The sequence below is a fragment of the Colletotrichum godetiae genome (assembly GCF_030913485.1).
Source record: "Colletotrichum godetiae strain CBS 193.32 chromosome Unknown BDP55scaffold_5, whole genome shotgun sequence".
Classification (NCBI taxonomy): domain Eukaryota; kingdom Fungi; phylum Ascomycota; class Sordariomycetes; order Glomerellales; family Glomerellaceae; genus Colletotrichum; species Colletotrichum godetiae.
Genome location: NW_026851253.1, coordinates 1518793 through 1533157, shown reverse-complemented (window position 1 = coordinate 1533157; position 14365 = coordinate 1518793). Strand labels below are relative to the sequence as shown.

The following is a 14365-nucleotide window of genomic DNA, read 5'->3' as shown; positions in this document are numbered from 1 at the left end:
CGGGCGTAAGGTGAGCCAGGTCTGTGCCGACGAATCCGTGCCACGGGAGTCCGTTCATGCATGACAACTCCCGGAGAATTTAGGAGGAGGTCTTGGTAGGGAAGCTAGAGTGTAAGCTTAAGAGAAATACACCTTGCTTGGCCGATCTACATGACTAGAGCTCGTAGGATCCATGCTATTTTCTCTCCTGCAGCTGTTTGCGCATCAGGCTGATGGGAAACTTCACCTTGAAATTTTGCCCGATGAACGAGCTAGACAACCACGGCCCAATAACACGTTTACACGTCTTGACCATCACTACTCTGGTCCAGCTGACAACTCAGCGACGGTCCGGTGCCTTGTTCCGACGAACCCAAGCTCCGACAGTCTCACGGCGATAGGAGCTAGTTTCTGAGACAATATGGCGGGAGCGAGGGGGGTTCGACATGTGTTGACAGTCATAGTCTCTTCACGAGCCTGCCAGGATGACACTGAAGACGGAGGTAGTAAAGGAGACTGTTGATCAACTTCGTCATTCCTCGATGGGTCTGGAGGACTTGTTGGACTGGGCTGGCCTCGGGTCCTTTCTCGGCCAACTCTAAGTATAGTCTTCCAGCTGAAAAGAGGGGGAGAAGAGGGGGTATATACTCGGGGTGCTCCTTGAGTAAGGTTTGTTTGCCCATGTGCCGACTTACACGCTCGTCTCAGCCTTCTCGCGCACAACATCCTACATCGAGCTGAAGGGAACTAATCTCTCTCTGTTTCCTTTCTTCCCGAATCCAAGCCTTTCCTCTTCTTCAAAGCAGTAGACAACAGCTTCAGCCACATTTCTGAAAACTTTCTCGACATGTTCTCACGCCTTCAACCATGCAGACGCAAAAGCGTTCTTTCGACCCTCCTCGTCTTCTTCGTTCTAGCCCTCCTAGTCGACCGCACATTTGCGACACCCTCCCCAGTCCCAGAACCAGGCCTCGACAAACAAGCAAGAGACACAACAGTCATAGAGGATCTTTCGCACCTTGCCATCGCTGCCGAGACGTCCTGCGAGGGGTATGAGGGCCAATACAACTGTCTTTCGGATTCGTTCCAGTACTGCCTCAACGGGACATGGAGCACCGTGAACTCATGCACCGGGAATAGCGATGACCCTGCCGAGTCATCATCTTCATCGTCGCCTGTCTGCTCGCCTATCGGAAGGACGGATACTATTGATTTCGATGGAGAGTGTGAACTCGATGCCTCTTGGGGATGGGGGAATGGTGGAGGTGGTTGGGGCGGCGGCCGGGGATACTATGGTGCTGGAGAGAGGGTTGAGGTGTCAAGATGGGTTTGGTCCTTTGTTGGTATGGTTTTCGTCTTGGGGGCATTGTAAAGGTCAACGCAGCTAATAACCGACTTCCGGACGAGGGTTGAGGGAACGAGGGGCATGGTGATGTGGATAGGATAAATATGCTTGAACCTTTTCTTTGTCAAGGTGGCATCCTGGTATCATACATCCTCGACAGGTGGATGTGACGTTTTCTTTGCATAGACGAGGGTATCTCACCGGCCTCCCAGCAAGGCATTTTCTTTTGTAATACCTACAACTAGTCTCACAGAAACACACGGCCTGTTCATGGCATGTTTTCAGATAGTCTTTCACCGTCTGGATTTGGGCGGAATAAATATGATGATATGCCGGCATGATCGATTTAATTCCATGGAATATTCTTAAACGGACGAAATAAGTGTGATAGAAGTCACGAGACGTATTGAGGCTGAAATCAATCCATGCGGCAACCCGGATCCGACGGTCCACAGATCGACGACCTCCACAAGGCAAGTTTGCGCTATCGTGACGTCACCCCTTGGTGCATCACAAGACCAGGTTCAAAGAAGCTAACGACCAACTCTTTTTCGTATTTAAGTGACCAAGGTATTATCATAGAATAGTACATGACATTCTGAGAAGAAGCAAGTACCGAATATTTCATATTGATTCAGTCCATTGACCCGCCGTTAAAAAACCACAATCTATCAGAACAACCGTCAACATGGCCACAAACACGAATCCTGCAGCTCTCAACGCCGAGACCGCCGGCACCGCAAACACATACGAGAACCCCAATGTTAACACGGCAACTTCTCATACTACGGCAACCGGCCAGGTTCCAGCAGCGCACTCGACCTCCAGAGCCGCTACAAGCACGATCGGTGGCGGTGATGCGCCGACGACGCACAGCGGCGGCATCGGGCAGCAGATCAAGGGCGCCTTTGCGCAGGGACACGTAAGTATCACCGATATATATCAAGCCACGGTCGAAGACGTGATTTAGATGCTGATGCTAGACCTATAGGGAATGGGCGAAGTAATTCGTGGAAAGTTCAACTCTGCTGTTGACACGGCCGCTGGAGACCCTCAGGGCTTGGCTAAGAACAAGAACATTACCACTGGTGGCGAGAGAGAGTTTGCGACAAAGGACTTTGTGAAGAAGGGAACTTTGGACAAGGCTCTGTAAGGTCTTTGACCTGGCACTTGTATGATGAGCGCAGATGAGCTTGACGGACTTGTACTTTATGATACCAAATCACTCGTGTATTGACCTATGGCCACGGTAGAAGACGCATATATGCAGCTGTTGATATCGAGCTGTAACGTTATATCCTTCAACTATCCTTCCCTCGTCTTGCAGTATCCCGGGGCTGTTCTACGTCGCCCTGAAACCCGAATCCAATCCTACAGGTATGGTCCTCGCTTGACTTAACCCCATTCTCGCCATCCATGAGTGACTTGAGCTTTCCATAACCCAACCTCGGCGTTTTGGAAGTAATCGATGTTGTTCTCAGTCTCAGTTTATATGCTCTCAGGCTCATCTTATCCAGTTCTGGACCTCTTGTTGCTTCGATAATGTCAGAGAAGCGAGTACCCCTGGATCCGGCATTTCTCCGGATAGCCATAGCGCCGGCCATGGCTCCAAGTAAAGCCAGGGAAATGAGGATGCCATACACGCCTACTAATGTGGATGTGCGATAGTGAAATCGTATAGCTGGCCGTGAACGCACGCATGGGTAAAGATAATCCGTCTTCGGCCCGAGTCCTGTGCGCCGAATCCCAGTCTGCTCGTTGATCTGGGCCGCCCAGACGACAGCCTGGAACCTTGGTCTTGCAAACATGGACATGAGGAGGTTCCCGTACCATGCTTCAATGAGGCCTATAAGATTTGGCCGGACAAAGTGGAAGCGGTGATCGATGAGGCTGGTCTGCACCACGCCCGTCTCTTCAACCTTGCCGGGCTCCCGGATCGTCCCGTTGAGTTTGTTGCGTAGGAAAAGGCCCATTGAGTGGTACCCCGCCGTTCGTCTGTATGTCTTGACATCCTGGGGTAAAATGTAATTGCTTTCCGGGACGGCAATGGTTTCGTCCATGGTCCCATCGTTTGCGTCTAGCCCCGGGAAAAAGGTTGTGTTGACGACCGGGGCGAGGAACCTGCGTGACTTGATCTTCGGTAGCTGCATGCCGTCACGATAGATGATTTCAGCGGTGTAGTTAGCCTCGTAGTGCTCGCAAGCGACTAGGACTGGAGTGAAGGCGTCCTCGTTTTGGACGGGTTCGCTGCTGTTAAGGTAGACGGACGTGAAGGCCTCGTTGAGCTCCGAGTAGCCGATCCATATCACCGGCTCTGTTCGGAAGGCGCCGAGGTGTTTTGGGTAGGGGGGTGGCATGACAGGTATGCCGCCTTTTTTCATCTTGGCCATTTGCGGGAATGCATATTCTCCTTGGAGTGTGTTTGCGATGTAGGTGTAATTACCCTTCGGGGCAAGATCGTTCATGGAGAATGGAGGAACAGAAGTCCGTATGCTAGATAGCGTGTGGTTTATCTTGCCCCCTCGACTTACTTCTCTGCACCGATATGCCGGGCCAACGAAGTAGATCTCGACGGTACAGTTCCAACCTCTTTCGCATACCTCAAAAGTGGTGTCCTGGTCCGTTATAGGTCGTTGCAGGTAAGTACTTGCATGCATGAACTCCTCGGCGTTCTCGCTGGGGGCGGTGTAGTAGTCGAAAAAATACGGATCAGACTTGTTGCTGCTGGTGTTGTTCCAGTAGCTTAGAGACTGTTGGCTCAAATCTTCGATTTTACCTCCGTTGCGCCAGTCGGTTTGGTCTTCGAATCTGAAGTTTAGAGTTCGGACACCGGGACATGTTGTGTTCTGGACTTCTTCGCCTGGGACGGCGGCTAGAGTGTTTGTGGTCAAGATGACACCAAGAGGCGATGCCCTTGTTGCCGGGTAAGCTTGACTTGCATAAGGCAATGAGAGTGGAAAAGGTGGCAACGTACCAGCAATACAACGTCAGGGCGGCTGCAATCTTGGCCTTACTGACTGATGAACTCCCAATTCAGGAGTGACAAGGGGGTTTCTGGCGCGGCAAACATGTCGTCGAGGGTGGTGACTTTCAGGAACTTTGAGCCCACGACGAGCCAGATCTGCTCCCGAAACGCTGACAACACGGCCATGACAAGACTTGCTTTTGCCGCGAAAGCTAGTGCTGTTCCGTACCGCATGCTAGTGATCTGCTCATCGTCTTGAACCAAGCGACCTTCCAAGGACCGATAGAAGACGTGGTGACCGATTGCGAAGGCAATACCGACGAAGAGGAACAAGTATGTGTTCCAGGACGAGTTCCATAGGTCTCGCAATGAGTCGACATTGTGCCACCACTTGGTCTTGGGCTGTATCGTTGCTAAAGCATGGTTTGTTTTTGGAGGGCCTTGTGAGAAGCCAGTGTCTTTGGGAAGAAGCTCCTCGCGAGATTCGTGTTTTGCATCTACATCCGAAACCGTTAATCCGACTTTAGTGGTCGACGCAGAATACTCCGAGCCTTGGTATCTGGAAATGTCGAGGGAATGAAAGTCCACCTCCCCTATCTCCATCGGATCAGATGGCATGGTGACTGAGGGTTTCCAACGAGATGAACGATAATACAAAGTCTGGTAGTTACATGTGGGCGAGTTGACGGGAAGGAGTTTGAGTTTCGTGATTACCTTATTAGATATCTACATGGACTCTATGAGGCATTATAACAGAAATGCAAGGCGAGCTGGCCTGAAGTTGCCAATGTCGCCGGTGTGGTAATGTAAGTCTGCCTGCAGCGCTTTCTTAGCGTTGATAGGAGGCTAGGAGTCACAGCGTTCAATAGTCGCGATGTCACATTTGCCAATGAGGCGATCACAGCCAAAATTCGATGTTACCCCGATGCCTCGCACGCCTTCGCAAACAAGGTAGCAGCCATCATTCATCGAAGAAACGGAGGCGATGTGTGAGGTGTCCATGAAAGCAGGCTCTTGTCTCAGTACCCACGTGTAACGACATCTTTTATAGTAACTGACGACTCTTACCCACCCTCTTCTAAGAATCACAGCACCACTCCTGAAGACACTGCATAAGCATTGCTTAGATTGGCTCATCCTTCCGATTAAAGCCAAGGTACGCATACGCCTTACCACTTGCCTTGCCATGAATCATGCTCGTATATGCATATGCGCCTTGGCCCATATACCCATTTTCTGATTGAGGGAGCCGCAAAGCCACTCGGTAAGCGCAAGCAGGCTCGTAGTCCAAGAATATTTGTATTTCGGGGTAGGAGGGCGATGTCTGTCTCTGGCTGGTTTTGATTCGACCAGCTGGGTTTGCCGAGACAACGGGCTGACACCTGGGGCTGAGCTGTTCATGCAGAATACGTCAGGCTGCGTGAAAAGTTGGAATACGCCAGCTTCGTGTCTTGTGGCTCCATTATTCCGAAGCGGGGTTGTCATGTAGATGGAGAGACCGAAGCAAGCTCTCTTGTCTATTATCAGTTAAATTACATAACGGACACAGTCCCCATTGATCTACCCCGAGAAAGACTATATGTATAAACACAAACGTTGCAAGATCAGGAACACATTGAACTTCTCAAGTGGAGAACTTTAGCGAACGATGGATGAAACCAACTTTTGCCGGACGTGCTGAGAGTTGAAGGAAAATGGGCAGCTTATGTACTTAAGTAATGTGATTGATCTCTGTCGGATGGACAAAACTACCTTGAAGAAATATGTACATGAACAATGATCGCAGTACTCTTCTATCAAAGAAGAACAAAACTGGGCGATTATCTCAAATGGTGCCAAACACAGCCAGACTATCGTAAGCCTTTCCGGTGCCATCAAACATGACGTTACTCTCGCAAGAGGAACCCAAGACGGCGTTGGAAATCCAAGCAGCCTCCCAGTAGTTGAGACCGGTGGCATTGGGAATCTTCTTCAGGGTATCCGCAACCATGGTGATGTACTCCGTCTGGCCTGCCGTGCTCAACGGAATGCTAAGCTGGTCTGAGGGGAAAGTGGTGTCGGGCGATGTGCACTTGGTCGGCCAGTTCGTCTCGACAACCTGAACTTCCTTGCTGTACTGCGTCGCGAGGCCTCCGAGCGCAGTTTCGAGGGCAGAGAATGTCGCCTCCGAGCTCCAGAAGGGGTAGAAGGACACGGCAATGACGTCCCAATCTGCGGTGGTGAACTTGCCAGTCTTCACAAGCATGTCGTAGTACCAGTCCTGCAAGTCGGCGTCGTAGCTGTGGGCAAGGTGCGTAACAATCTTCGTGGTCGACCCCAAAGCAGAGGCGCGAATGGCGGCCGAGCCAGCGTGCAGCAGGCGGGCGAGGTTCTCGGGCTGATCGTACTTTCCGGTAGGCCAGAGGATGCCTCCGTCAATCTCGTTGCCGATGGTGATCATCTCGGGGTAGAGGCCGGCGGCGGCGAAGGCCTCGCACACCTCAGCGGTGTAGTTGGTGACCTGGGCCTCGAGGGCGTCAATGGCCGTGGGCCAGCCGGTCGGGATGTCCTGCAGACCCGGGTTGGTGAAGCCATCGCTGTAGTGCAGGTTGAGACCGAACATGAGCCCGGAGGCGTTGGCTCTCTTCGCGAGCTCGATGTTGTACGAGATGCCGTAGTCGCCTTCCACGGTCCAGACGCGCTGACGGACCATGTTCACGCCGGCGGCCACGAGGATCTCCTCCAGGGGCTTCGCGACGCCTTGCGCGTTCTTGTAAGTGACGCCCTTGTCACGCTCCTCCACGATGGTGGACGACCAGTCGATTCCATGGTACTTGAGGTTCGCCGCGGCTAAGGGACGGGAGTTAGTTAGGGGCGTATCCGCGAATCGTATGTGTGACAGGGGTTTGAGTACGACCTACCAGCTGAGCCAGCAGCCAATGCCGTGAGGAAGAGCGTTTTCATCATGGTTGCGGTTGGGTAGCGAGCGACAAGATACAGATGCATCGAATCTTTGCGGCTGGGCCGATCGTTTTGTTCTTGAGGCAGCGACTATCCCACAGGGCCACAGCGGCATGCCGTCCCTTTTCGATCCTTCGCCGATATCTCATTGCTTGGTTCATTTCACCAGCGCCTCGGCACGGCTAGCCTAGTTGCGGATCAATGATTTTGACAGGGAGCAGCAGCGTTATTGGCGGTAGGCGGTAGCTGTCAAAGTGGCATTTCATGGTCCAGCCCGATGAAAGGGGCAGGACTGGGGGCAACCCGAAGGGACCCCGGACGAGACCGCACATCGGCACGGCAGATGCGGCGCTTGTCAAATTTCAGGGACGGCTCATTTATCAGGTTGACGCAATTCGTACGATTGAAGCCGGTGTTGGTGGGGCCTGTTTAACGTTAATGGGACTAGAACTTTGCTAGACGCACAGCCGTTTGTTTGAAGTAAGCCAGGGCCGCTGCTTAACTTTGAGATGGTGTGGGCATTGTGTTCCGGGCGAACGATTCACAAGTTAACAACAACCAAGGGACTTGATGATCGATGCGGGAAACTTATTCGTATCTTGAGAAACATAGGGAGTACGTTCCGAGCCCGAGGATTCCTCATTGCAGTTTGTCATTATTCCCCTGAGCTGGTTGGGACAATAAACAGTCCAAGTACTTGTATTCCCAGCGTCTATTTGAAACAAGGATCCTCTGAGTTCCCTGCAAGTCCCATTTCCATCCTCAGCCACCGATCAATGATATATGATTGAAGAACTCTTTCCAATAGGGCAACTACTGATGCTTCAAAGGTCTGATTAATTGAACAGCTGGCTCCTGCGACAGAGAATCACTGGCACCATCATGCACTCCTGTCACGGCGACGCAGGAGCTTCTCTCACAAACGCACATATCCGCGCCAAATAGCTGCCCACCATGTGGATATCGTCGTCGTCATGAACTTAACTCAAACCCAAACCCGCAGCCATGGCCCCTTGGGCAGTTCAAGTAAGTTGACGTCGATCGCGTTGAACTGGAGTCTCCTTTAACTAATCCGGTGCCATATATTAAATTTGAACGATGGCAAAGCCCTCAAAGGGAATGATGCGCAGAAACTCGGTACTACTAGAATGATACGATTAACCGTGGTACTTTACATTTGACGGCCTTACTGATCATGGCCAAGTAACTCAAAGCTGGGCCCCTTTCCATCAGGTATTAGTGCTCTTGCCTTCACCCTCCAACGCATTCAACGCTGCCACACCACTCTTTATCTCGTCCAATGTGATTTCGAATTCTCTTGCCACAATCTCCTTCCACTCCTCAACTGAGATTACCTGCCCACCATCCTCGGAATAACAAGCTCGTAGAACGTTCGCATCGCCATCAACTGGTACCACGCTGGTTGGCACTGGAACGGTCTTCGCCGCTGGGCCTACACAAGCATCCTCCCCCTGTCGTAGTCTCTGAATCCACTGATGCTTTTCACTGCATACGGTAATGAGGTCGGATTTGGGGTCACGTAACCGCGCCAGACATTCTCCACAGAAGTCTTTATCCCAGCAGTAGACGCAATGGTAAAACTCTTGGTCAAAGTCGCCTTGCTTCTCGCACTGTTTCCCCTCTGAAGTATATCCATCGCAGAAACAATGGGTTTCGACCTCGATCTTGGGTGTGTGCTTGTTCAGCAAGTCCGTGATACGCGATTGCAGTAAGCGATGTGCAATATCATTTGCAGAGCCAGCGCTGTCCGGGGTAGTCGGCTTGTCTTGATGACTTTCGTCAACTTCGGAGGCGAGCTTCGATTGACTTGCGAGGACAAGAGAGTCGATGTATGCTTTGGCAGCTTGGATGCGTTGTAGCTGTGACGCACTATCTGGCACTTGAGTTCTCGCAAGCTGGGCAGTTTTTTTCGCCAATACTGCGAGAATTTCGAGAACCCTTTCCTTGTCTGCAACTTCATCATCCTTAATATCATCGGCTGCAAATTCCAAACTGTCCGTGACAAGGTCTGGTTGGCCGCACAAGCTCAGGGCGATAAACGCGCCCTTGAAGTCTTCTTGTCGATAGCTTTTCATGACTTGCCGGAGGAGGAAGAAGCCATAGTTATCGTTGTCGGGCATCTCATCAGATAGTATCTGAAGAGCCTGTGTTACTCGTGTCTTGAGCACCGATCTGGCTTTATCTTTCTCCCCTCGTAACGCGTGGAGCGCGGCTAAGTGTGCCCGCAGAGAATCGTCGTACACATTCGATTCGTCGTTAGCGAGTTTGGCCAGGGCCTTGAGGTCTTCTTCGTCTTTCCCATTCCCTCGGTTTAAGAAGTAGTGATTCGCAAGAGCCGAGGTGGCGTTTGAACGTGCGACGTAGGCGTTGCGGCCCCCGACGTTGGCGAGCTGGTCTCGACTCTCGGTCCAAAGACGCAGAGCTTCGCTCACGCGCTCTTTTCCATCCAGTGTGATGCCGAACTTGTAGGCTGCGAGGCCTAGGTCATAGAGGAGGACCCCTTGGGCTTCGTATTCCTCATATTGCGCATCCACGTTAGAGGGCTCGGTGTTATGGTCTTCTTGCGCGGTGGACTTCTGCGTGGCTGAGTACATTGCGTGGACCATCTTCTCTAGAAGTTCGGGATCGTCTTTGGTGATTTTGAACATGCTTGAGGCGAGAACGTCATGCTCAGAGTCCCTCGCTATCTTCTTCAGAATATTAGTCATCCTGCTTTCGCCGCCTTCTGCAGCAATCATGGTCTTCAGCAATTGTGCGGCCTCTGCGACATCTGAGGACCTCAGATTTGCCTTCAGGAGACCTAGTTGTCCGACAACGGCTTGTTCAGTGTCGTCGCTTCGAGATGCCACCAAGTAGTGCTTTGCTGCGGTGGGCATGTTCTGCGCCTCATAGGTGTACTTTCCCAGCAATAAATGCAACTCGGTGATTTCCTTCGAATCTGGCTTCGGCATTGTGTTCTCTGATTCAGCCTCCTTCAGAGCAAGCTCAACTTGTTCTATGGCCTGACCCAATTGATCCCGGTTGTAGTACGTCACACCCAGGCCGTGGTAACATTGCCAACTTGGGTTCTCGAGTTGAGCAGCTTTTTGATAGAGTAACAGAGCTTGATCGGGATTGTTCCCCACCCAAGACGATGCCTCAGCAAGTCTCTCGTACCAGAGAGAATCAAGCTCAGCATCTGACAGCCCGAGAATTTCTTGGCACCATTTGCTGGCGACGTCCCAGTCTATCTCGTCGCTGGACCCAGCGGAAGAGGGTGAAGGTGATGAGCCATCTGGGTTCGCATCATCTCCGTCGGGGGTTGAGGTGTCTGGAAGCGTTTCAACCTTGTCTTTGTCCTGTTTTCATACACGCGTCAATAGGCTGAACTTCTTCTTAGGGATTATTGAGAGAGGTTTACCGCGGCCATAAACTCCTTCAGCCACCGACAAGCGCTCGGTATACCCCAGCTCCTTTCTCTGAGGAACCCCCGCACGACCATATTGACGAGTTCCTTACGATACCCTCTCGGGGGATATCGTGCACGCTCCATCTTCGCACGCCATGACTTGTCGAGCCTTCGGACGACTGCTGGGTCGGTCAACCACTTCTGAACGTCTGTCATCTCGTCTGCCCACCAATAGACCTCTCCGAGAGTCGCTTTGTGCCGTTTAAAGACCGCATCGTCTCTGAAAAGATTGTACAAATTACTTCCAATCTCAGCCCGTTCATTTGTGGTAAGTTCTCCCTTGCCCTCGTCCTCGAGCTGTCGAAGTTGGCCCAGATGGTAGGGAAGCCAACAAATGAGATACTCTCCAATGTCTTGGGTCTCTTTCTGGGGATCGCCTTTAAGGTAATTGAATGCTCGAGTCACGATTGTTTGATTGGCCTCAAACTCATCCACTGAAATAATACGCTGGGCGCTGGTGTGCAAGGCACTCGAGTTGTTAAAATCAAATTTGAACTTGTCCCGGATCGCCATATCCGCAAGATCCCAGAGAAAGTGCCCACAAAGCTCTTGATCGACGTTATTTATGGTGATGGTCATGCTGATGGTGGGACGGTCTTTGGAATTGGACGAGCGGTTCGCGAGCTCTCTCTGCTTCTGGAGATAGTCTACAACACCGTCTTGAGGATAGACACTACCCTCATCGATCATCAACAGAGACGAGTACTTATTTCTGAGGACGTATTCGAGAGACGTAAGAGATTCTATGCCCGAAAACAGCCTCTTCGTTTATCTATGTCAGCTTCTATACAACTAAGAAATCAAAGCAGAACTCCTTACCATGGCAGACTCAAGTTGGTCCAGCGTGAGATAATAGTGGCTGTACAAGGCCCATTTAAGCATTTCATTCAGCTCTAGGATCTCATCAGCTGTCAATGACCGCTGTAGATCACTGATCGCCGCTTCGAGGCCGCTCATTGACTGATCGAGCATGCGGTCTAGCTCTTCAACCGTAGCCATGCGTGTGCTCAAGAGACGTATGACTCCGTCTAGCTGTGGCTGGAATGTTGAGTATCTTCCGTTGACATTCTGTGGAAGCTTTTCGAGAATCTTGTCCCTTGCCTTCTGATGTTGTGAGTTGGTTCCAGCGTTTGGAAGCACACCTTGTTTGTTCAAGGATTCGAGGATGACGATCCGCATGTCCTTCTCGTTCTCCTTCTCCATCTGGACTCTCAACGCATCGTCGAAGTTCGGCTGGTAAGCAGTCTTCAACTTCTCGTCCGTGCCACTCACCAAGATACGCACTCGTCGAGTCGGCTTCGCTTTCGTTCGAGAACCAAAGACAAACTCAAGGAGCATCTTCAACTGATCCTGATGCAGATTCTCTATGCCATCAAATATGAGGTAGTATGTAGCTCCCGATCCAGGAGCCCCAATCTTAAGATCTGACCACAGCTTTTCCAAGTTCTCGGTGGTCGATGAGCGACGGAACGCCGCGGGACCGGCGTCACATGCCTTGCTTAGGGCCTTCCGCACCGTGACATCAACGCGAGCAATCTGGAAAGCCATGTACTTCAACGCCGTCTGCACCGGGTTTTTGTCACTTTCAGACTTCTTAGTACTGACAGGAAAGAAGTAATGGGCAACGTAGGTGCGGCCCTTCTGTTCCTCGAGGCGTTTGGTGATGAGGGCGGTGACTGATGTCTTGCCGGATGATTCAGGGCCAGACACAACCAAGACATCTTTATCGTTAGATGCCGTCCAAGTCGTGTATGCTTCGTGTGTCCAGATCCAAGAACCTGTGCCGTTGAAACATTTGTCAGAGATAGTGGTAACGGTCTGCGTGGTATTGGTGTCTAGCCGGACCGTTGACAGCACGCCAAGATTATCGCGGATCTTGGTCAATGTCTTTGTGCGGTCAGCGTCATCTGTCAGAGACTGGACACCCTTATGAGTTTCTTGCGCCGCCCTCTGCGTCTCTACAACCACAGCAAGAGTGACAGTCCCCTCAACGTCGCGCTGTCCCTGCATGGCCCCTTTGAAAGCAGCCATAGCACCAGCCAAGTCCGTATCGCTGTCGAAGATGGACTTGACTCGTTGGAAGACTCGGTCCCGTCTACGGCCCTGACGGTGCTTGACAACATGAGCGCAGACCTCGACAAAGCGTATGAGGACTAGGTTGATCTGGTTGATGAGCAGGCGATCGACGCTGTCCATGGACTGATAGATCTGAAATTGAGACAGCGCCGATGCCACTTCGCTGAAGACTTGATCTACTGCATCGTTGTAGCCTTTGATAGCTTGAGGGATATCGAATACAAATGATAGCGCACTGGCTGTGATGTTGCTAGCCACAGCCGGAATGGGAATCTAATCACATCAGCGAATGAGGGTTATAAAGATGGTCTTCAGCAATACTGACAAATGAAGAGGCCTGCGAAGCAGCTCCCACGAGCATCTTGAGGTACTTAAGAGAACTCAAGCCAACACTTTTAGCTGTCTCCCAGCTATCTTCCGGACTCGGATTCGTATTGACGTTGCCGCTGTTCTCGATTTGTTTCTGTACGTCTTCGAAGCTCTTCAACTCGCCCTTGTTAAGCGACTCGCCGCATATTTCCCGGAAATGCTCGGCTGCAGCTGCCCAGATCTCATCCATGGACCTGTCTCCATTGACGACTTTCTTCGCAGGCGAATCTGATGGTCCCTGTTCTCTCATTGTGCCGCCTGTCTTCGAGTGGATGGCTCAGAGGGTATGGGCAATGGAGCAACGTCGGATGGAGGAGTATGCTCGCCAGATATCTCAGTTCCTGTAGTATCTTCAAAGGCAACTGGAGCTTTGGCGGTTGCTGATGTTGGCGTGAGTCAACGAACTATCCATAGGACGTAGAGAGAAGAAGCAAACGTTCAGTGTTTATGTCTTAGATGCATAGACGATTTGCGGTCGGACAGTCACGTCGAGCGAGTGGGTGGCGAACTCGGCAACAATTCTCGCCAGTAATCCTGCAGCCTGATCCGACGTTACTGGCAGCGCCAAAAGCCTCTTCTTGCGCAACAAATGGTGGGGTGATTACCAACAAGGGTTTTCAGTCCAGCGCGAGCTGCCAAATTGCGGCTGAACCGACATGGGTGCCTACCTAACCACCGAATAGCCGCTGCATGCGTCTAATCATTTTTCCTCGCACTAACGAGTATTTGATTATTACTGTGCCACATGGGCAGTTGGCAAAAAGGTCTAGAGCTACTCAATGGGTGTGATCTGATGTCAGCTTACTTGCCTATTGAGTCCAAGCTTGGTTTTTCGCACTCGGAATCAGCATTGCGCCCTCATTCTGCACGTCGACAATTCTTCAGTGACGCCGCAAGCTTCATGTTTGCTGTGCCAACCAAACATAGGCATAGGAGTGTGTGGTCCCAGTTGCCATATCATAATACCTTATTATACCTTAGCTTACTATGGCTTATAGCAAAGCCAAAGGGGCATCGGCATGAGATGCTCTGTGATTGAGGAGTATCTACTCCGTACATCGTCGTTTCACAAGAATAACATCCACAACGTACTTGTTGAATATTATAGCTAGAGTCGTGGGCACTTCCTGACGGTCTAGATCTGTTGCCGCCCAAGGTACCTGGCTCAAGACTTTTGGAAAATGGAACAACAAAATTCATCGACCAGGTGCTATAATACGAG

General features: G+C 51.3%; 5 protein-coding genes across 5 annotated transcripts; 2 read left to right on the top strand and 3 right to left on the bottom strand.

Annotated features, from left to right (window-relative positions):
* The first annotated feature begins 627 nt into the window (after positions 1-627).
* Positions 628-1706, top strand: BDP55DRAFT_649472 (uncharacterized protein). The gene has a single exon (XM_060573909.1). It carries the CDS (start codon positions 827-829, stop codon positions 1349-1351), a length of 525 nt encoding a protein of 174 aa, XP_060434753.1. The 5' UTR covers positions 628-826; the 3' UTR covers positions 1352-1706.
* A 129-nt stretch (positions 1707-1835) lies between these two features.
* BDP55DRAFT_649470 (uncharacterized protein) lies at positions 1836-2641 on the top strand. The gene is made up of 2 exons (XM_060573908.1): positions 1836-2246; positions 2316-2641. Exons 1-2 carry the CDS (start codon positions 2013-2015, stop codon positions 2475-2477), a joined length of 396 nt encoding a protein of 131 aa, XP_060434752.1. The 5' UTR covers positions 1836-2012; the 3' UTR covers positions 2478-2641.
* On the bottom strand, positions 2460-5279 carry BDP55DRAFT_753973 (uncharacterized protein). Its single transcript, XM_060580705.1, has 4 exons — positions 4791-5279; positions 4343-4691; positions 4299-4320; positions 2460-4237 (listed from the first exon to the last, which is right to left on the bottom strand). The coding sequence occupies exons 1-4, from the start codon at positions 4905-4907 to the stop codon at positions 2626-2628; spliced, it is 2100 nt and encodes a 699-aa protein (XP_060434751.1). The 5' UTR covers positions 4908-5279; the 3' UTR covers positions 2460-2625.
* An 835-nt stretch (positions 5280-6114) lies between these two features.
* BDP55DRAFT_627725 (family 53 glycosyl hydrolase) lies at positions 6115-7235 on the bottom strand (the record flags this gene model as incomplete). Its single annotated transcript, XM_060571796.1, has 2 exons — positions 6115-7118; positions 7190-7235. 2 exons carry the CDS (start codon positions 7233-7235, stop codon positions 6115-6117), a joined length of 1050 nt encoding a protein of 349 aa, XP_060434750.1.
* A 1223-nt stretch (positions 7236-8458) lies between these two features.
* Positions 8459-13393, bottom strand: BDP55DRAFT_627724 (uncharacterized protein; the record flags this gene model as incomplete). Its single annotated transcript, XM_060571795.1, has 4 exons — positions 8459-10588; positions 10651-11460; positions 11518-13047; positions 13100-13393. The coding sequence occupies 4 exons, from the start codon at positions 13391-13393 to the stop codon at positions 8459-8461; spliced, it is 4764 nt and encodes a 1587-aa protein (XP_060434749.1).
* Positions 13394-14365: the final 972 nt, after the last annotated feature.